This window comes from Camelus bactrianus, chromosome 15, assembly GCF_048773025.1.
Source record: "Camelus bactrianus isolate YW-2024 breed Bactrian camel chromosome 15, ASM4877302v1, whole genome shotgun sequence".
Lineage (NCBI taxonomy): Eukaryota > Metazoa > Chordata > Mammalia > Artiodactyla > Camelidae > Camelus > Camelus bactrianus.
This window is the reverse complement of record NC_133553.1, coordinates 33,164,023-33,185,974: the sequence shown is the minus strand read 5'-3', so window position 1 is coordinate 33,185,974 and position 21,952 is coordinate 33,164,023. Positions and strand designations below refer to the sequence as shown.

The window sequence follows — 21,952 nt, the reverse complement described above, 5'->3', positions numbered from 1 at the left end:
AATTTGGGCTACCTACTATATAACATCATGCTGTCAGACACTGCTGTTTTTACATAACCACATTTAAAATATTTATAAAATCAAAGTAATTTAAGTCATCTAAACATCTTACCTATTAGGATGACCTTGTAATCTCTTTGTAAGCTGAGGGGGAAAAAAACATTATTAGCACAGCACTTCAGAGGCAGCCAATCTCCATCAATTCCCACAATACATACATCCATAACAACAAAGGAAAAAAATGACTGAATTAGGAAATCATTATTACTAGATTTCCTAATTCCTAAACGTTCGGCCAATTTAACATAATCTGGGAGTACATTCCCACAATAAAAGTAATTGCCTGATAAAAATCTAGGCTAGGATTTGTATGAATGAATGTCCAGAATAGACACAAAGACAGAAAATAGACTAGTGATTGCAAGAAACTGGGGGTAAGGAAAAATGGGGAGTGACTAACGGGTAATGGGTACTCGATTTCTTCTTGGTGTGGCAGTTGCACAATCTGTAATATACTATAAAGCACTGAACTGTACATTTTTAAAGTGTACAGTTTTAAAGGGTACACAAAGGGTAAATTTCATGGTATGTAAATTATATCTCAATTTTTAAAATACATAGGAAAAAAAAAATCTAGGTTAGGCAAATTTTGTTTGAGTAGATCTAGCAATCACCTATCATCCACTCTAACTACCCTGCTTGCTTACATACTGCAAATCCCTTTCTCTTAACACTGGATTGTCTCTTTGATTCATAGCATTAGGACCTTAAAAAAAAGCATACTCAGTTACCTCTTGCAATAATGGAATAACAGCATGCAGGGGCATCCTTAATACAGTTCTCTTTATTAGGTTTAAATTCTTAGTCTGAAGTACTTTCTGTGAGAAAATAAAAGAAATGAAAATAAGCATACTCAGGAACTAAGAACACTATAGGGAAAATTGTCATTAAAAATTACCTTAAAAACCAAGCAATAAAGTACCAACTAAATTTTAGCAAATAAAGTTCTGAGGGACTAAATGAAGAATGTTACATTATGTCTTATGGCTACCAGGTAAGTACATTCTTCAAAAAGAAGGCAATAAACCTTTTAAAATTAAGTGTCATTTTTTAAGAATAAAATTCTAAGCCAATCAAAAGATCGTATAATGAATGCATGAGTCAAAACACTGTAAGGGTGAAACCTAGTCTCTAGCCCAGGGTATAGAAAGGGAGACAGAGCAAAATATTCCAAATCCTGGCAGGCCTTTCAACTCCACCCACATGCTTCATCTATAGGAAAAGGTTGGGAAAGGAGAGTCTTTTCAGGTTTCAAAATCCAGATTCCCCTTTCTCTTTAATACTTTTAAATATTTATCTTTCAAAAGGGTTTACTACTAGAGGAACTTCCATAATAGTTGATGCATGTTATGTTCCAGTGGCTATTGTTGCTCTAAAGGTCACATTCAGGTTACAAACAGTAGAGGTACTGAAGGGCCAAACAGAAAGTTCACTTGTAACCTACTTGTAATGGTCCTAACATACCCTTTCAGAATTCTTTATGGATTTTACTTGCTTGTAAAAATATCTTCATACCAAGTCCTTCTAAAACCATCAAGTACTATTTAAAAACTATCACTGACATAGTTACATAATTTATTATGCAAAAGAAATAAATTTTTTTATACATGATCACTGGGGGACTGAGGGATAGACTGTCCTAATTTAGGAGTCCCAATTAGCCTAATATATTCATTTTCAAATAATCAGAATACAAGATTCAAAGCAAAATATGTTGATGAGAACTTTAACAATAATTCAGAAGGTGTCTGATGATACTAAACATCCCTCAATTCATCTCTTTACTATAAATCAGTTATCACAAAGTTCCAATGATGTGCAATGGGGAACACTGCTGTCTGAAATAACCTACAAATACTTTTTGATACAACAAATGCTTTTGTTAAGGTCCTCCATTTTCACAGGACGCTCACCAAGCCACCAGGCTTCACTGTCTTAAATGGCCAAGTAGAGTAGGAACACTCTAGGTCAAGGAGTACTATTTTGAACTTACTGCTGCACATTATTTATACTGAAAGCTTGGTTAAGAAACATAATGTAAGACTGCAGGTCTGAAAAAGACATGGTTTGTGAAATCTTCTAGTGCTCTGAATGTAAAGTGATCATATAATTTGTTGTCCAAAGTGGACAATTCTGAGAATGAAAGGAGCCACTATTACTAGTTACACCAAGAGACGCAAACCAGAAATGTCACAGGCAAATAAGGGTATGTATGGCTTAGCTCTTTAGAAGTTATCCCAAGTTGCAGGGCAGAAAAATTTTTAATAAGTGCTCAGATAATTCTTACGCCCACTAAAGACAGAGGCTATAACAATTTTCAAATGAAAAATAAGCAAATAAGAATAAATTATCCTAAACCAAGCAAAAGGATAATAGAGGAGTTAGCATTATTAATTTCTGCAGAGAATGTATTTGAGAAACAACCCTATGAACTACAGCTACAAGCAGCAAGATGATACTGAAGGTGAGATTCTTCTTTTACAACTTTACTGCATTATAACTGAAGCATAATAAAGAGTGCACATTTAAAGTGCACATTTGATCAGTTTGATACAAACATTTACCCACAAAACAAACACTACCATAAACATTCTGTCACCCTCAAGCCTCCTTGGACCTTTTACATTCTATCCTTTCCTTCCACATACTCCGCCTTAGGCAACCACTGAACTATTATATCTTCTAGCATTTTTATGTAAGTGAAATCGTACTGTATATTCTTTTTTTGTCTAGCTTCCTTCTCACAGCACAAGTTTGAGATTCATATGCAGTGATATACATTCCTTACATTGCTAGATAACAACGTGTTTATCCCTTCACATGTTGAGGGTTCTTTCCAGTTTGGGGCCATCACAAATAAGGTTGCTATGACCATTTATGTACAAGTCTTTGTATGAACACTTGTTTTTGATTCTCTTGGTAAACATCTAAGAGTAGAATGGCAGGGTCTTATGATAGGTGTTTCCTCAACTTTTAAGACACTGTCAAATTATTTTCCAAAGTAGATGTACGATTTTAATTCCCATTGGCAAAATATGAGAGTTCCAGTTGCTCCACATCCTCCCCAACAGACGGCACTGTCTTTTAAGTTTTAATCAATCTATAATGGGTATGTAGTGTTAACTCATTGTGGTCTTAACTTGCATTTGTGATGATTCATGATGTATCATACCTTTACATGACTTATTGACCACTGGAATTGTTTTGTGAAATATCTGTTCACACCTTTACAACTGTTTTTCATCTGAGTTCTTTATATATTCTGGATATAAATCCTCTGTCTGATATATGTGTTGTGAATATTTTTTCCTAGCCTGTGGTCTGCCTTTTCATTCTCTTAACAGAGTCACTTCAAAAGAAAGGTTTCTCATTTTTATTAAATCCAAATGACTAATTTTTCCTTAAGTGTTTCAGGCTTTTTGTGATGAATCTAGAAGTCTTCCTCCACTCAAGTGTGCATAGATTTTCTCCTATTTTCTTATTCTAGAAGTTTTGTAGGCTTGGTTTTACATTTACGCCTGTGATCTATTTTGTGTTGACTTTGTGTAAGGTTTCAGGAAAGAGCTGAGATCCATTTCTTTCCATACGGATATTCAATTGGTTAAATTGCACTTGCTGAAAATGGAAAGATTTTACTCAATTAACTCAACTTAGTAGTAACTTAACTGAAAACAACCTGTGTGTGATCTATTTCTGGACTCTCTATTTTGGTTCCTTAATCTACATTTATGTTTTCACCAAATATCAAACTATCTTGATAACTACAGCTTTATCTTGAAATCAGGTAGGATAAGTTCTCCAATTTTCCTCTCTATTTTATAATTACTTTGGTTACTCATGTCCTTTAAATTTCTAAAAGGTAGCTGCTGGAATTTAATTAGGAATGTATTGAATATATAGATTAACCTGGGGGGAATTCCTCATCTTAACAACATTGAATCTTCCAATCCATGAACATGGTTTATTTCTCCATTTCTTAGGTCTTGATTAATTTCTCTCAATTTTTGTAATTTTTCAATGTACAGGCGGAGGCATCTTTTGTCGATTTATCCTAGGTATTTTTTGGTACTACTGTAAATAAAACTTTTAACAAATATTTAATTTAAATCAATTTTTAAAAATATTTAAAAATATCTATCACCTATGGGTGCCATGAATTACATAAATGACTAAGCATCTCTTTTTTGCATAAGCTATAGACTATTTTTTTAGGTCAAATTTCCACCTACCTAAAGCCATAAATTTTAAAGCCAAGTTTTCTGTGGTAGAAAACTCACTTCTTGTCCCATGTTGTACTCTTAGGGGCCACAATGCTCACTTCTTTCATTTCTTTTTGTAATGCCCTCCTACTATATTTCACATATCCTCATAAGGTACCTTTGGGAAATGGGAACACTCTAAGGGAAAAAATACTTGTTTTGTTTTACTTGCCTCTTTCTTTTTAGAATGCGTAAATGCATAATCTCTCCGGTAATACAGTATGGGAATATTCCCACACTTTAACTTTCTTTTTTAAAGGTTATTTACTTCTACTTAAACAATAAAATGTATCACCTCAAAATCCTTAATAATGAAAAAGTCTTACATGTACAATCCTTTAGAATTTAAGAAGTGTTTTCACAAACATCATTTCATTTACCTTCCCAACAACTCTATAACACCTAATGAAAGTACACATTTTTGTAGCGGAAGTGCCAAAAGATTCTAATCTGAATTTCTTCAAGCTTCTAGATTCAACTACCAATGTACAAGAAATACGATGGACAAGGAACATGTTAAATGATACCATTTGTTAGGTAAAGAGACCCAATAAAATGAATTTTTGCAAGAGGCAAAATCTGGAATGTGAAATCTCTTTAGGGCAAATAGCCTAGCTTCTCCAAAAACTAAACTGCAAAAGACAAAAAAGGCATATCTACCAAGTACAGTGTGGACTTTGTTGATACCTTGTTTTTTAAAAAGCAAAAATGAAAAAAAAAAGTTTATGAGACAATCAGTGAAAGGTAAATACTAACTGAACAGTTGATGATTTTAAGGAATTACTGTTCACTTTTTTAGGTGTGGTAACAGATTATGGTTATATTTTTTAAAGGAATTGTTATTGTCAAAGTTGAACAGGGATATATTTATGGATGAAATAAACAGTATGTCTCAAATTTGCTTCACTATAACCCGGGGAGGGATGAGGGCAAACAGATAAAACAGTAACAGACTGGCTAGTGTCGATAATTTTTGAAACTGGGTGATGGGTTCATGGTGGCCCAAGGTATTTTGAAATGTTTCTTAAAAAAAAAAAAAGATAACTGATTCACTTGCACTAGTACTGAGGAAGGTTTCAAAGCACAGTTAAGTAGGCAATGACAGCAGGTAAGTTATTAACAACACTGCCAATTGTCTTGTATAACTTATTCCTCACCAAATCCTCACCTAGGTTTCTGTGCCATGTTAAACTAAAATCAACCTCCTAAAATATGTACACCCAACAAACTATTTTAAAATTTTAGTTTTTTTAATATACCTGGTTTACCTCCTCCTATTTTGCAAATCACCTTACACATAAATATGTAAGATATTCCCACTGAGATCAAAATATAAATCAGAGAGAGACTATTCATAGGTCGCATATTAAAGACACATCTATGCTAAGTGGCACCATAATATCACCAAGAGTCACTAGAATAAATGCACTTAACAAATGTAAACTGCTTTAATCTTATCAGGTATTGCTTAAGTTCAATTATTTTATACTTAAATTTTCTCTAAAGATCACTTTCAAATTCTTTAAGAAGACCAAATTAATGTCATACAAGCAGTCACCAACTTACACAGAAATCATACGTGCTTTCCTTTATACAAAGTTTCTAGTGCTTTTACCTCTGAACAGTTCACAACATAACCCCCAACCCTCTTGAATTTTCCCCCAAACCTCCTATCCATTGCCAAGGTTCCACCTTACCGCCCCCTCTCACGGCCAGGGGGGGAAATAAGTTTCTGGAATCCAGAGTAAAAACTCAGGAACGCATTTTCCTACAGAAAAAAATATAAATTGTGATCTAGAATGCTGAGTATTATAATTCAGCTACACAATGTTTATAAAAGGCTTTTGTGAACTAAAGCCTAAGAACCTAGTAACAATTCACAACAATATTTCTATGAGAAAATGCATTCCAGGTTCAAATAATTCAATACAATCCCTTTGTAGGTTGGTGACTGTCTGTATAGTGCCACCAAGTGATATATGTTTGACTAAACTCACAAAATATTAAATTCAAGACAGCTACATAATTATGACTATTCACTCTGTGAATGTGCTGTGTCAACCTCTTTCTAAGAAAAATTAACCATCTTTATTCATTTAAAAATTGCTATAATACTTACATTTAGTATTTCAAAATCATTACTTTCTAAGCCCTGTGTGAGGAGAACTGGAAAGCTATTCGTCTGTGGAAGTTCGTCCTTTTCTTTTTTTGTATCTATATCCAGTGCTCCCAGGCGTTCTTCAATGCTAACCTACACAACAGAAATGATCTGTTAATGTTACACCAGACAAGGCCTAAAAGCAGTTTGGTCAAACACTTTGTGCTTCTGCCTCAGGAGACAAAAAGCACTACTTGATTTACCCTCATCTCTGAAATACACAAACATGCTCTTTCTCATTCCAGTAGAATCTCATCACCTTAAAGCCACTTGTTAGAGACAAGTGCAGTGTCTGCAATCCAAGTTTCCAGATTCTAGTGAAAAAACCAACTGAAAACCACGATTTGAAAATGCAATTCATAAAAACCCCTCTATATGAAGATTCAAAAAAGGCCAAGGATCTGGCACCTGATTACTAAAGCACAAGAAATGACCTACTGTCACAAAAGCTTCCCCTTCTGTAATTATCGTTGCCATCAACTTCTTTTGAGAACAAATATTATCAAAAGAGCATAAAGACAGTTATGTTCCCTCCCAAACTTATAAGATGTCTTTCTAGTTTTTTCTTTATTTGCTATATAAAAACTCAATTGCATATAACTGATCGCTTATGAAAGCAAATCTTAACAGCCACGTTCTGCAAGCCCCTTGATAAATCAAAATATAAATGTTCTACTACTTCCAAAGCAAACAGATATGCTTTGGTAAAGCCTCCTATTTGGGCTAACTTATGTTTCATAAAACACATTAAAAAGGTAGGAGGAAATTAAAAGGCTGGATCTAGGCCAATCTAAGGAAAGTTGGTACTTTACTTTTAAATACAGGTATCATGTTACTGTCAAATAATTTTTATGAACAGCAATGTTATCCCCAAGCCAATAACATAAGATATTTAAAATCAAGTAAAAAAACATAACATTCTTTCTCTACTGATAAAACAGTTAAAATTCTAGAGTTATTTAGACAAGAATGACATGTGAATGGAAGATGAAAAAAAGGACTTTTCATAGACAAGTAACCACAAGGGGGTTTTAAGAGTTGAGGAAAAAAAAAAGAAAATTTATAAGCACTTTAAGAAGTTATAATGACAATCACTTTTAAAAGACAGACTAGCACTAAACCAGCCAGGACTGCTTAGACAGCCAAGAGAAGAGGCATCATCGGAACTCAGCAACATGCGAAACCCAATGAGAATCATCACAGCCAAGTCCTGGCTTAATCTACAACTATGCTATCCAGCCAACGATTAAGAAACGGCACCCTCTGTTAGCTAATGGGAGTTCTGTCTTCTCCATTAATGGTGGACGACCAAGTCTTACTAAGTTTTACAATCTGGAATTTCAGATTCCAGCAACAATCTCAGTAAGTTTCTGAAGTTTCAACCTTGGCTCTATCCAATATATTTGTTAGAATTTCCCAAGTAATCTTAAATTTCAAACTCAAAAATGGTCAGGATGATTATATTACCTCATTTTCCCCTAATTTCCTCTTGCTCTCTACTTGCCCAGTCTGTGGAGGAGCAGGCTTGATAGCTGCGTGATGTCCAGGTATCCCAGGCACCAGAACTTTTGCTTCAGAATTTATCAATGGTGTTCTCACCTGTTAAACAGGAATAGCAGGGGTGTGACAAAGAAAATTATGTCTTAGTCCTTGCAAGATTCATCCCCACTGAGAAAACTAAGCTTTTAAAAGGTTTTTCTACTGAAAAACTTAATTTAACTAATTTAATATGATATGAATTAAAGATAAGTTTTAAATGAATGTTTGACATTTAATTATCATCTAAATGTTCGTGGTTTTAAAGCTTTCAATACCACATAAAAGTAAAAACCAAGAAAAACAAAATCTACAGATGACACAATGACACAATGACTTAATGTTAAAGAGTGAAGCTTACATTTTACGACTACCTCCAGTAACTAATCTTTGCCAGAAATGCTCAGACAGCCAAGAGAAAGGTGTCATCTCTGAAACTCAGCCAGAAGCGAAACCATATGGATGTCATCATAGCATGTCTTGGCTTTTATTTTCTCATTAGACCGCCAAACATATGATGTTTATATGTAGATGCCACATTATATTCACCTTATATTCAAAATAAAGCATCACAATAATGGTCTTGTATGTCGTATGTAACACCAGCCCCATCATGGATTTAAGTTTTATTCCACTCTGAAATACACCATTCTCTCAACAAAGTTATGCTCCCTTTAGTACAGAAAATGATAAAATAATTTCAGCTAAATTTGACAGTGATCATGCAGGGGTGGAGGAGGAATTAAATAAATCCAAGGTATTCACTCATTCACTCAACAAATCCAGAGCACAGAAATCAATACAGTTTTACAGTCTTGATATCTAAAACTTAATCTGACAAAATTTGTTAAAACAAGATCATAAAGAAGATATTAAAAGTCTAAACATAATATTACACAAGTCAATTCACTCTAATCTCTTTTTTCTTAACTTCCCATATGTAATGCACTCACCTTTGTTATAGCTGTTTCTACTTTGGGGGCCCAGCAGTTTGAAATATCTCTTACTAAACACATATGAGGTTCTTTGGAATTTAAAGCCTGGGAATAGAATTTTAAAGGGGGACAGAGGACGGAAGGGGAAAAAAGACAAAGAGTGTCAAATAAAGCAACTGGGAGTGAGAATAAATGAAAAACAAATGTTGACTTGTGCCTTTTTAAAAAAATACAAAGAAGTATACAAAGCTTTCACAGAAAACTGTGGATCACTCAGACTGATGACCATTTAGATGGACAGCATCTGAGGAAAACGGGTAAACTCTGAATACACTAGGTATTATGTTTACTTTCTTCAGCTATGAACTGCATGAAATTTTCACACATGCATTAAAATTTAAGATTTTAAAGAAAACATTATTAGTTTGTCACCATCCTACAGAATCATCCATGCTAAAAAAGACTGGTCCTACCTTAAAATCTCCTACTGCTATCCCTTCCACAAGCTAGTCAAAGACAGCACTGCTGACTAACAAAACGCTGTGAGGTGGATCTCTATGCCCCGATACAGTATTAAACAGGGGGAAAGTGAGATGCAGCCAAGTACATATGTACGAATAAAGCTTTAAAGTTACAGGTAATTCTCTATACCCTCATAACCAATATCTGGAAGGACACAAAGCAAACAGGAAACTATGGCTGCATCTGGAGAGCGGGGTTAAGAGAGCCACACACGGTAAGGAGACTTAAGTTTACAGCTGAAGACTTGTCTCTTTTTTATTAAACCATATCCATGTATTAAATTTTTTTTAAAGTTGTAAGTATTTTTAAATAGACTCAACAAGAGCTTGCTTGGGCATGTAATATTCCTCTCATAGTCTCACCTATTCACATGCTCATAATCACTCACCAAAAGTCTCCAAAGAAACCTCTATAATCAAAAAACCTAAATCACTACCCCACCCCATTACATTTCCATTTAGAAAATTCAACAGGTGCTATTACCAAGGGCTCTTAAATTATTAAGATTTCCCTTTTGAGTTATTGGGCAAAATTCACCCATACCTGTGCCTACTGAGCACTTGAAATGTGGCTAGTCCAAAGTGAGATGTGCTTGTAAGTAAAAAATATACACCATGTTTCAAAGACTTTAATACCAAATAAAGGAGGAGGGGGGTAAAATATCTCAAATAATGTTTTATACTGACTAAGCATTAAAGTGATATTTTGGATATACTGGGTTAAGTAAAATTATACAGTTGACCCTTGAACAACACAGGGGTTGGAGCACCAACCCTCCGTGCAGTGGAAAAATCCATATATAACTTACAATCAGCACCCCACACCCACAGTTCCTATGTATCCACAGTTCCACATCCGTGGATTCAAAACCTCGAATGGTGGAGTACTGTAGTATTTACTAAGAAAAAAATCCAGGTGTAAATGGACCCACACAGCTCAAACCCGTGTTGTTCAATGACCAACTGTACACAGAGTTCTCACTAGTTAAAACAAACCACCCGATGAAAGGTTCTTCAGTTAGGGGGAAACACATGACATCTTTTTACGTATTCCAATAAGCAGATCAATGTCATTTTAAAATCATTTTCTTTCAGAGACATGTTGATGCTGTACTGCTTTACTGCAGAGTAGCATCTACGTACCACTCGCTCAATGGTGGGCTGAAACCAACTGCCATACACAAGCAACAGTGACATTTTGTCTGAGCAAAACCCAGCTGCTAGAATAGGGATGGGTTTTGGTGTTGACTTCTTGCCTTTCCCTGGTGTTGCTATCTGAATTGTGCAGTTTGAAGTCAAAGGCTTTTTACAGTATCTAGAAAAGGAAAAAAATTAGATTAGAAAATGTGAAATAACATTTCATACTAATTCTCTGAAGTTGGCACCAAGTCATGAAGTGTGACCTTCCTCTGGCCTCCACACCACCAAGAGTGACCAGGGTCCCCAGAGCACTAGATCCCTGTCAAAACTTCATCTACCCTCACCTTGCCAATCTCAAGACCTCACCACTAAAAGCTGCCTTGAGGCCCACCGCCCTTCTATCCCACTTTGTCAACCCCCACAAGAGGCCCCAAGCTCCCAAGTGCTCTCTCATCACCTGGAGCTTCAGCCCCAAAATGGCTGTCCATGCCCTGCTCTCATCAGCCCCACCTCTAATCGCTTCCAACCCCCAAAGCCTCCCCATGACCTCTGCAACAGTTCCAGGAGCAACATTACCAGCAGAATATAGACAAAATAAGATTCTCAGCTTCCTCTCTTAGGGCTCTCCCCACCTCCTTGCTCCAGGTTGCTCATCTCAGTAGCTCTCCTGACACCCTCAGCGTCAGGGCCCCTGGACATGATTTAAGTGCTCTCCTTGTTCTTCACTGACACTTCAAGACAAGCAGACTCTCCCTCCACCATCTCTAAAACCTTTGGAATTGCTGTCCCCGGATACCAGCTATGCTCCCCTCCTGTCATCATTCAAAGACCTTTGGGTCACTTCCTCACATTTCTTAAAGATGTTAGTGGCTCACTGTCATTCTGTCCAACACTTCTGCTGAGGAATTCCTTTCTTAGTGATTTGCATATCCAGCACACATGCTGGCTGATGATCCTTCTGACAGCCTGTCCTCTCAGTTCCTTAATCTTGTACCTCCAACAACCTTGTCCTTCACTGTATCTCCGCCACACTCCTCACACCATGGACATCTTATCACCAGTAAGTACGCGCCCTCCATAATCCCTATTGTAAGCACCCCACTATCTTTCCAGCTCACTCCTAGTTTCCTGACGCCACAACCATCTCTATCCAGGATTTCTGGCCTCTGCTTTGGTCTTTACCCTTCTACAGTCTATTCTCTTCACATCAGACAGAATGACTTAGAATATAATGTCTTAAAACCTCGGTCAAACCCCATCAATCCTCAGTTTAAAATCCTTCACCAGCTTACTATTACCCAAGGAGAAATGCCCAAGTCTTCACCATGGCTTACGACTTCCCAGCCCTTAATTATACATTCCATGTACACATATGACTATGTAAATAAATGTCTTGAGTGCTACATACCAAAATATTAACAGTTACCTCTAGGGAGTGGAACTCAATGGAGGGAGATTTGGATTTTATAATCAATTATCTAGGCATCCTGAATGTTTTAAAATAAGTGTATACTGCTTTCATAAGTAGTTTGTATTTAAATAAATTTCTATAATAAAATTGTAAAAGGAAGGGTACCAAATGACAATAAAAAGTTTGATACCGTTTTAAAGTTTAACATAATCATGTACATGACTGAGTTTCAGACTGTTTATAACATATGGCAAGAATTGGCAAACTTTATGGAAAGGGCCAGATGGTAATATTTTCATTTTTTGGAGGCCACCTATGATCTCTATTGGATTTGGCCTGCAGGCCATAATCTACAGATCCCTGGTCTATGACTATTACACGTCGCATCAACAACACACCCCTCTGTCCATCGAAACACCAGCAGTGCCACGCTTCACTGATCCACAAAGGTCCCGTGAGGGAAAGCACTGTCAAAGTTAGAAGTCAAGGCTTCACCAAAGTTCACAAGCAAAGCTTCCCTAATGAACCAAATTCTGTTAAAATTTATGTTAGAACTACCAAATGTTACTAAGCATGCATCATAAAAAGCCACTCTCCTAACCATAAATATGAAGAAATGATCCATGACTCCAAAAACCCGAGTTCTCACTGGGAATATATATAGTCATGAATAAAGAATTAAGAAGGCTTTCAGAACAATCTAACTGAAAAGTAACATAAAGCAAAGAATATTGAGGTGGGAGTATAAAGAAGTAATAAGTCAGGGAAGGAAAATAAATCTCTGAATTGAGAAACTTCTTACTTACCCATTTAATACATGTTCAAAAAGATGAACTTGACCATCTCTGCAAACAACAGCTAATTTGACAGGCTAAAAGGAAAATGTAACATTATTCTAATGGGTAATATACTTCAGTCTACTCTAATAATTACTTATGAAAATTCAACTCCCCTCCCTACCCTTTAGATAACAAGAGAAAAATTAAAACGGCAAGGATGTGTAACTCTTGAATTTAAAAATAATCACAGCTATCAAAATAACAATTCAAGCTATTGTTGTCAAGTTTATAAACAAAAGTTAGGCCAAGACGACAGCACAGTCAAGAATGCAGCCTGGAAGTCAGAGAAGCAAAGTCACTACCGAGGGCACTGGCAGACGACAAGGACCGGCGGGCCCTGACCGTCAGAGCCGTCAGGGTTGCTGGAAACGCCACTGAGCACTGTCCCCTCCCCTCATAAGCATGCACCAGTCTCTCATGGTTAGTCTGAATAAGCTAAGACTTTTGTAATATTTTGTTTTTTTCCTCTCTCTCCCGTGAATCATCAAATCATTAAAACCCTGATAAAATAGTATTTGTGAAGTCCAAAAACAAATTCTCAAAAAAAAAAAAAAAATCAAACCACTTACCTCTTCTTTGTTTTCTGACAAAGTCAAGTCAATATAAATAGGTTCATCTGTCACTGTAAAAGACATCACTGCGTTCTTTTCTTTGTTTTCTGACCGGACCTGCCTAGATAACAAAATCAATGATTAGATATTAAGATATTGAAAAGGGGGTGGGAGAGACACCACAAAGGAGTCACAGCAATAGGTTCTCTTATAGCTTTTTCATCTTTTGAAAGCTAAATAAGGTGACTAAAAATCAAAACAAGGGAAGCATTTGTGTCACTAACCATGTAACATGGTTGCATGGTGAGAGAGCTTTAATGCATTTGGGGCAGATTTAAACAATGAGCAACGTCCTTTTCCATTAATCTATCTGGCTATCTTGATGGAAATGCCACACTGTCTTGATCACTGTAGTTTTGCAAGTCTCCAGGTGAGTCTTTCAACTTTCCCTTCTTTTTCAAAGTTGTTTTGGCTATTCTATGTGCTTTGCATTTCCACGTGAAATTGTAAAATCAGATTGCTGAGATTTTCACTGGGTTCGCACTGAATCTATAGATTAATTTGAGGAGAATTAACATCATAGCAATATTGAGAAATAGAGTCCAGAAACAGATAAGTATAGACAGACAGATAAATGATCCCAACAAATGATTATTCGTTGATTCCTTATTTGAGAATTATTTGCTGAAGTTTATTTGTAAACCCCGAAATCAATACTTGTGGGTGATTCATGACCTTTAACGGGCATACACAGAGGAGCAAAGAGTATGAGCTGCCCAACACTCATGAGGTTATTAGGCAAGGCTATGCTCTGCCTTCTTATTTCAGTTTTTATTCTAAGCACTTTTCACTGTCTATTTAGTACCACATTTTTTTGCTTTTCTACTTTTAGAAAAGCAATTGGCGATTTCACTGTTTAAAATGGCCCCCAAGTATGGTCTAGTGTCCCTAAGAGTGAAAAGGCTGTGATATGCCTTACGGAGAAGATATCCAAGTTCAATAAACTCTGTTCTGATCTAAGCTAATCAGCTATATATGTGTGTATGTATACAAATAAAATAAGGTATCTTTAAACAGAAACACACATAAAACAAGGTTATGCACAAATGAGATGACAAAAATGTAACACTTTTGAGAGGCCTGCAAAAACCAACCCCTGGTGTTTCCCCAAGGAATAATAAATAGCTCAGTGCTGCTGAATCAGAGCTCATGAGGCCCTCACACAATATGACTACAGCCAATAACAAGTTTGTTCTAGTTCTGTGAAAAATGTTGTGAGTACTCAGACAGAGGTTGCATTGGATCTGTAGGTTGCTTTGGGTAGTACAGCCATTTAGATAATATTGATTCTTCCAATCCAAGAGCACAAGGTATCTTTCCATTTCTTTGTATCATCTTCAATTTCCTTCAAAAAAGTTTTACAGTTTTCAGAGTACAAGTAACCTCCTTGGTTAAGTTTACGTGTAGGTATTCTGTTCTTTTTGATGCAATGGAAATGTTAATGCCAGTTATAAAATTCTGAGTCTTGAAGTGGAAAAAAGTGAATGAAGGGCTGCAAATGGCAAAATATCCTTCTTTCTTACGGGTGAGTTGTATTCCATTCCATATATATGCTGCATCTTCTTTATCCACTCATCTATTGATGTGCACTTAAGATGCTTCCATATCTTGGCAATTATAAATAATGTTGCTGTTAATAGCAGGGTGTATGTATCTTTTTGAATTAATTCTTATTTCGTGATTGGCTTTATTCCTTTGATAACTATGTAAGTTTAAAAAGCTAAAGCTCTATACATTCTTAGAAACAATGAACAGTACATATATGTAAATTTTAAAAATATGTGCAGTATATTGTGTATATGTATTTACATGCAATACATTGTATATGTGCAGTCAAACTGTAACAATTCTACCTAGTAAAACTGAAAAATGGAAAGAAAAAAAAAAGAATTGCTTGGATGTATATATATGCAAAACCAATTCACTGGAGATCCTCTTTTCAACAAATGGTACTGGGACCACTGGATATCCAAAATGCAAAACCATGAACCTCAATACATCCCTCGTACCATATACACAAATATTGAAAAAAAAAAAAAATCAAAACAGATTACAGAACCAAATAAATGTTAAGACTTAAAACTAAGAAACTTTCAGGAGAAAAATTCTGTGACCTTGGAAGCAAAGACTTCCGTAATCTGGACTTCATCAAAATTAAAAAGACAAGCCACAGATTAGGAGAAAATATCTGCAAAGCATCTACCTAATAATCAGTTTATATTCAGAATATACACAGAACTCTCAAAACTCTAAGAAAACAACCCAGCAGAGAAAAGGCCAAAATATTTGAACAGACACTTTGTCAAGCACATCCAGATAGCAAATAAGTATACAAAAGACTCTTAACATCAACAGCCATTAGGAAAATTCAGATTAAAACCACACTAAGATACCATTACACACTTATTAAAATGGCTAAAATTAAAAGACCATATCAAGTGTTAGTGACGATGTAAAGGAATTAGCACTCTGACACACAGCTGGTGGAAACATAAAACGGTACAACCACTCTGAAGAACATTTTGCAGTTTCTTAAAAAGTTAAATATACACCTACCATATGATCCAGACATTATACTCCTAAGTAATTTACCCAAGAGAAATGAATCATAAGTCTGTACAGACTTGTACACAAATGTCCATAACAGTGTTATCTATAATGTCCCAGACATGTCAACAAGCCTGTAGACTGGAGTGGGGAGGGGGATTACAAAGGGGTATGAGGAAACATTTGTGAGCAATGCACATGGTCAGTATCTTGGATGTGATAACAATTTCACACATGTATACGTATGTCAAAACTTATCAATCAAATTATATACTTCAAATATGTACAGTTTATTATATATCAATTATACCTCAGTAAAGCTCAATAAATCTGGGCACAAATTTAAAAAATAAAGACCGAGTAACAGAGTAACAAGCATGACTTACAAACATCATTCAAAATCAGTTTCTTTTTAATCAACTAGTCAGATTTTATGTATTTACCAATAAACAATCTTTCAGTTTTTTGTGTCTAGAAGAAAATTAAGATTTGATGTCGGATAAATTTTAAATATTCACGCACAATAAATTCTTAATAAAACAAGATTCATTCTCAAATGAAGTTACTCATACTACGTACATATTCAAAATCACCACTATCAGACCACCATATACAGTAGAAACTGCTATTTGAGCCCATCAATAGGAGATAGTACTGCCTCCTTGTAGTAATACAAAAGTCTTTTTTTTTTCATTTTAATCTTCATTCAGTGGCAAGAAGCCTTCAAAAATTATTTTCTTTCAGAAATGTCTTTCAAAAGTAATTACCAAGGAAACTTGGGCTTGCTCTACCTACCAAAACACAAAGTTTTCAAGAATGGCCTTTTGGGGCAGCCTTTCAATATGCATTTTTAACTTGTTTGTTTTTATAGTTTACTCCTCTGTTACCAGGAAGCTCCAGGCAAACACATATTTTCAGGATCTTAAGACAATAGAAATCAACTTTTCTGTTACGTAAGAAATTTTGTACTTGGAAAGCACTAGTCTCAGAAGCCAAAGAGGTGAGGCATTTAAGATTCAAAAATCCTAGTAATGTCAAGAGATTCTGGTGGCAGATTTTAACTTTTCTGGCATTAGTAATTTCTTCTGTAAATGATAAACCCTCTAGAACTAAAAGAAATTATCCCAACAGGCGTGCCTCAAAAATTAGACACAGATGAGAAAAGCAACACAATTAAAGACAGGCATAATTAGGAAGCAAGTTGATGTTCAGAGGTGAACAGAGGTCCTCATGAACCTTTCCCCACAAAACTACTTTAAGAAATACATATTTGATGAGTCCCAGTTCTGAGTATTATATGGCATATATTTATAGAAACTTTACATGGTCAAGAGCATGCTCAACTAATTGATTACTAAGATGAGAAACTACTTCTATTTTTTAAACCTCTACTTATTCTGTTCATGAATGTCAAGTAAAAAAGTTAACTTCACCATCAGATGATGTTATAAAATCAGAGAAATTTCTTGTATTTCTTAAATTAAAAAAAATTTTTGATGGCTGTTGAATACCAAATTAATTTTTACTTTTAAAAGTAGCTTCAAAGGGAATTAGTGATAGCAACTACTGCAAAAAAAGGTTACTGGGATTCTCAGACAGTCTAGGAATTTAATGTCCTCAGTAAATCATCCATCAGTAGACATTACTACACTAACTCAGTAGTCCTTTCTTTCAACAAAATCAGAGATTTTCCTAAAATTTTTCTTTAAAAGGTTATTTTTTAATTGCCCAGTCACAAAAATATTCAGCCCACTGTACTTCTAAATAAGCATGGAGGAAGTTCTATTATGTAATGCTCTTAAATTTTTCTCATAAAGATCTGGTTTTCAGGCAGGCTCAATTCATTACAAGTCAATGTAAATCTAACATTAAACACAAATAAGCAAGTTTCATACCCATAATTTATATTAACCATATAAGCTGTGACAGAATCTTTTAAAGCAATGTTACCTCCCAAATTCAAGACTACATACCAGACATTAAGTAACCGGTCATGTACTGCTCCAGATAAGAAATAAAGACCTGTAATTCCATCAAAGGGTTGGCTCTCATTAGGAGGTCGGATAGTAGTGAACATAAGTGATGAAACTGGCGTCGCATGTCCCGTGAAGTGCTAGAGAAAGTTATATCTCATTTAGGAGAGGATGGATATAAAGCAGAAACAAACTGTAACTATATATATGACACATATCTGAAATCAGAGCTCCAGACTAAGGTTATTTGTGCTGCATTCCTCAGTTAAAAAAAACTCCATCTGAAAAAACTGAACATTAAAGATTTCCCTTCTAATTCCCATGACCTACTCCACAATCTTTACTTTATCCTTTTTTGAATTAAAGATTCACTTCATTCTATCCATTTCTAAAAGGGTGCTTGGGTGCTCAGACACAGCCAAGGAATAGTAGGTCCTCATGTTACTCTCAGTGAGTAGAAACCACAATTTTAAGGTGTCATCACAGCACCTAAAGTTCGGTAATCCTTGAGTACACTCAAAATGTAACACTCAACCTCAATAGTTAAATACTACAAGTGTACCAAATGCTGGAAGCAAGCTAGAAGTCAAAAATTACTGTAATTATTGAATACAGTAAAAGATTTTTAATTCAAATTCCATTCATGTTCATTTTTCCAATGCTTGTGAAATGGACGTGGTCTAACATATTTAACAGATCTGGAGGCTACGTTTTATCTATTAATTCTACCATTTCATATGCTTAAAAATAACAAATCTGTATTCTTAAAACAACATTCTATCGCTTAGACTTCTGCCTTTCTCCATACTTACCTAGAAGACTGCTATGCTTACAACTAATTTGATTTACTCACCCTGTAGACTTCTTTGGTCTCCAAAACCCATAGTTTGATTGTTCGGCCAGCTGAAAGCAACATCTTTCCATCTGGGCTGATACACAGGGAACTGACGCTGCTATTATCTCCTTTCCATTTGCTATATTGTTAAGAGAAACAAAAACATCTCAATAAATGGGGACAGAAGTTTACCTAGAGCAAAAAAATAACAAAAAGCAAATTAGGCATTAAAAATATCACCCAAGGTTCTATGCAAAACTGCACTCTCTAAAATGTTGTGTCAGGTAACCAACTTTGGACATACCATCAAGATAATGCATCCCTACAGGACAGAGATTCTCAAGAGGTACCAGGAAATGAGTGATTAAGAGTTATGAGTGAGTGAGTGAGTGAGTGAGTGAGAGAGAGAGAGAGAGAGAGAGAGAGAGAGAGAGAGAGTGTGAGTGTGAGTGTGTGTGAGTGTGTGTGTGTGTGTGTAGTGTGTGTAGAGGGGATAGCTCAGTGGTTGAGTGCATGCTTAGCATGCACAAGGTCCTAGGTTCAATCCCCAGTACTCCATGGTTAAAGTTAAAAGTTTAAAAAAAAAAAAAAAACTTGTAAGAATGTAAAATGGGCAGTTGTGTACCCTGTGATCCGTGAGGTGGATTTTGTTAATGCCCAAAAAACTACCATGCTGGCTGGATCTCTGCAAGCCCATCCTCTCCTCTCCTTGGTTCCTGCATTCTCTGGAAGGTTGAGAATTTAATTTACTTAGCAACACAAATCATCTCTCAATCTACAGTACAAAAAGATTAATTCTACCCCAAATCCAAAGAGATATGCCTTCATCTGATAGGGTAAAATAAATAGGTATAAATGATCCCCTTCTAATGCCACAAATAAATTAGCAACAAGAGTCTTTGCAGACTGTTGCATATATTAATGCTTTCATAAGTAACAAGGAGCTTGGCTATTCACTTATAAAATCAAGAAATAACAGTAGTAGGGGGAGGGTACAGCTCCGTGGTAGAGCACATGCTTAGCAGCACAAGGTCCTGGGTTCAATCTCCAGTACCTCCATTAAAAAAAATTTAAGCAAACAAACAAACACAAAACAGTAACAATCTTCTTACCAAAAAAGGTTTAAAGTAGAAGAGAACATACTGCTCTGCCAGTCACATTGGAATATGTCAAATTACTCATTCGGAAAAACAAAACTAGATTCCTATCTTATGCTACATACAAAGCTTAATAAATTAAACCAAAACTAACTGATTAAAAATAAATACATATGAAAATGTTTTTATAATCCTGGGGTTAGGAAAGACCTTCCAAAGCAATTACAAATAAGGAATCACAAACAAACAAACAAACAAAAAAAATCAAATTTAAATAAATAAAACTTCTGTACCACAAAATAAGTCATAAAATTAAAAGCAAAAGGTTAGGAGAAAAATATCAAAAATATACAGGCAAAGAATATTCAGACTACATTAACAGCTCTTTATATTCAAGAAATAACTCAAGTTTTAAAAAATTCAAAATAAAAAGACAAAGAATATAAACATGTAATTCACAGAACAAATACAAGCTGTCAATAAACACAAAAACACCTAACTCCACCAATAGTCAAGGAAATGCAGCAATAATGTATGAGAACTTTTCCTTTACCTTCATTGGTTCCTAACACTCTTGAAAATTTCTCAATTCCCACAGCTTCAACACTCACCTATATTCCTTAGGCAACATCTAGTCACTGAATAGATACACTTAAAAAAGAAAAGAAGAAAAAAAGATACCACCATCCTAACAAGCTTCCTGAATCTACTTCCCGACTCAACACTGAGTAGCATAGAACTACCACCACCATGACCCCTACCCACTCCCCATTAAGAGCTTACTAATGTGTACTCCTCCTCTATCAACATCACCTGGGAACTTGTTAGAATTTCCAAGTCTCATCCTATACTTACTAAATCAGATCTGTAAACACAAGTAACATATGTGCACATTAAAGCTTGAAGAGCACTAATCAAAAAATTCCTTGTTGGGAAATGTGACTGGTTTCAGGGGGATGACCTACATACACATAGTAACACTGAAGGCCTCCCAATCACTCTACCAATGAAGCCCAGCAATTGAGCACCACACCCACACAGCTCTTTAATGTTTCATTTTCAAAAAACAACAGGCAGCTGAGGATCTCCAGTCATTTAAAGAATGCCTTTAATGTGAAAGAGACCAAAATCAAACAAAAATTAAAACATACCCTCAAGAGGGAGATGCTGCAAAGTAAAAAACTTCAAATCCTGTAGTATTTTCAGAGTTAGAAAATATGACATGCACGAAAGAAAAATGATGCAACAAAAATTCAAACAAAAAATAGCTTCCATAAGTCAAAAATATGGTTAGAGAACCTTAAAAATTCAATACAAGATTTAGAAGACGAAATTGCTTCTCAAGTACAGAAGAAAACGACAAAAGGGAAAATGAGAATAAAGTATGAAACATAGAAGAATTAGTCCAGAAGATGCACCATCTAAATAACAGTATACAGCACTAGAGAAAGATCAAAGAAAACAGAGGGGATGAAATTATAAAATACACAGTACAAGAAGAACATGAATTCCCAGACTAAGTGGTCCCTCAAGTGCCAATGTAATTCACTGACTAAAGAAAAAAAGCACAGGATATTTTAGAATATAAAAATAATTAACAGTGAGGGGGGAGGGTACAGCTCAGGTGGTAGAGTGCATGCTTAGTATATACAGGGTCCTGGGTTCAATCCCCAGTACCTCCTCTAAAAATAAATTAGTAAACCTAATTACCCCCCCCCACCAAAAATTAACAATGAAAGCTAAAAAAGAACCCAATGTACCAATGCTTCAAATCCTGGGGGAAAAATATTTCCAACCCCAAAGTGTGTATCTTCAAGTTATCAATCAACTGTGAGGGTAAAGACGCTAGTAGATAAGCAAATCTCTGTAAATTTACCATCGATCCTTTTTCAAGAAGCTACCAATTTGTATGGGTCACAAAAAAGAGGTAATAAACCAAAGACAAAAGTGAGATCCAGGAAATAGAGGCTCCATCTGACGAGAGAATTTTCAAAATAATGATGAAAAGAAATCCCAGGATAATCATTTGA

General features: G+C 35.5%; 1 protein-coding gene and 3 non-coding genes across 4 annotated transcripts in view; all 4 read right to left on the bottom strand.

Moving 5' to 3' along the window:
• Positions 1–21,952, bottom strand: part of WDR43 (WD repeat domain 43) — a 42,097-nt gene that overhangs the window by 7,764 nt on the left and 12,381 nt on the right. The window contains exons 4-13 of the mRNA XM_010948448.3: positions 18,844–18,964; positions 17,991–18,130; positions 13,429–13,531; positions 12,827–12,891; positions 10,613–10,784; positions 8,967–9,053; positions 7,945–8,076; positions 6,439–6,570; positions 792–878; positions 113–144 (exon numbers count right to left, since the gene is read on the bottom strand). Of these exons, the coding sequence (XP_010946750.1) occupies positions 113–144; positions 792–878; positions 6,439–6,570; positions 7,945–8,076; positions 8,967–9,053; positions 10,613–10,784; positions 12,827–12,891; positions 13,429–13,531; positions 17,991–18,130; positions 18,844–18,964 (1,071 nt within the window). The remainder of the gene's footprint in view (positions 1–112; positions 145–791; positions 879–6,438; positions 6,571–7,944; positions 8,077–8,966; positions 9,054–10,612; positions 10,785–12,826; positions 12,892–13,428; positions 13,532–17,990; positions 18,131–18,843; positions 18,965–21,952) is intronic.
• Positions 7,608–7,683, bottom strand: LOC123614974 (small nucleolar RNA SNORD53/SNORD92). Its single transcript, XR_006722489.1, has one exon. It is a non-coding gene; the product is annotated as a small nucleolar RNA SNORD53/SNORD92 (small nucleolar RNA).
• On the bottom strand, positions 8,413–8,490 carry LOC123614981 (small nucleolar RNA SNORD53/SNORD92). The gene has a single exon (XR_006722496.1). It is a non-coding gene; the product is annotated as a small nucleolar RNA SNORD53/SNORD92 (small nucleolar RNA).
• LOC123614975 (small nucleolar RNA SNORD53/SNORD92) lies at positions 18,395–18,479 on the bottom strand. Its single transcript, XR_006722490.1, has one exon. It is a non-coding gene; the product is annotated as a small nucleolar RNA SNORD53/SNORD92 (small nucleolar RNA).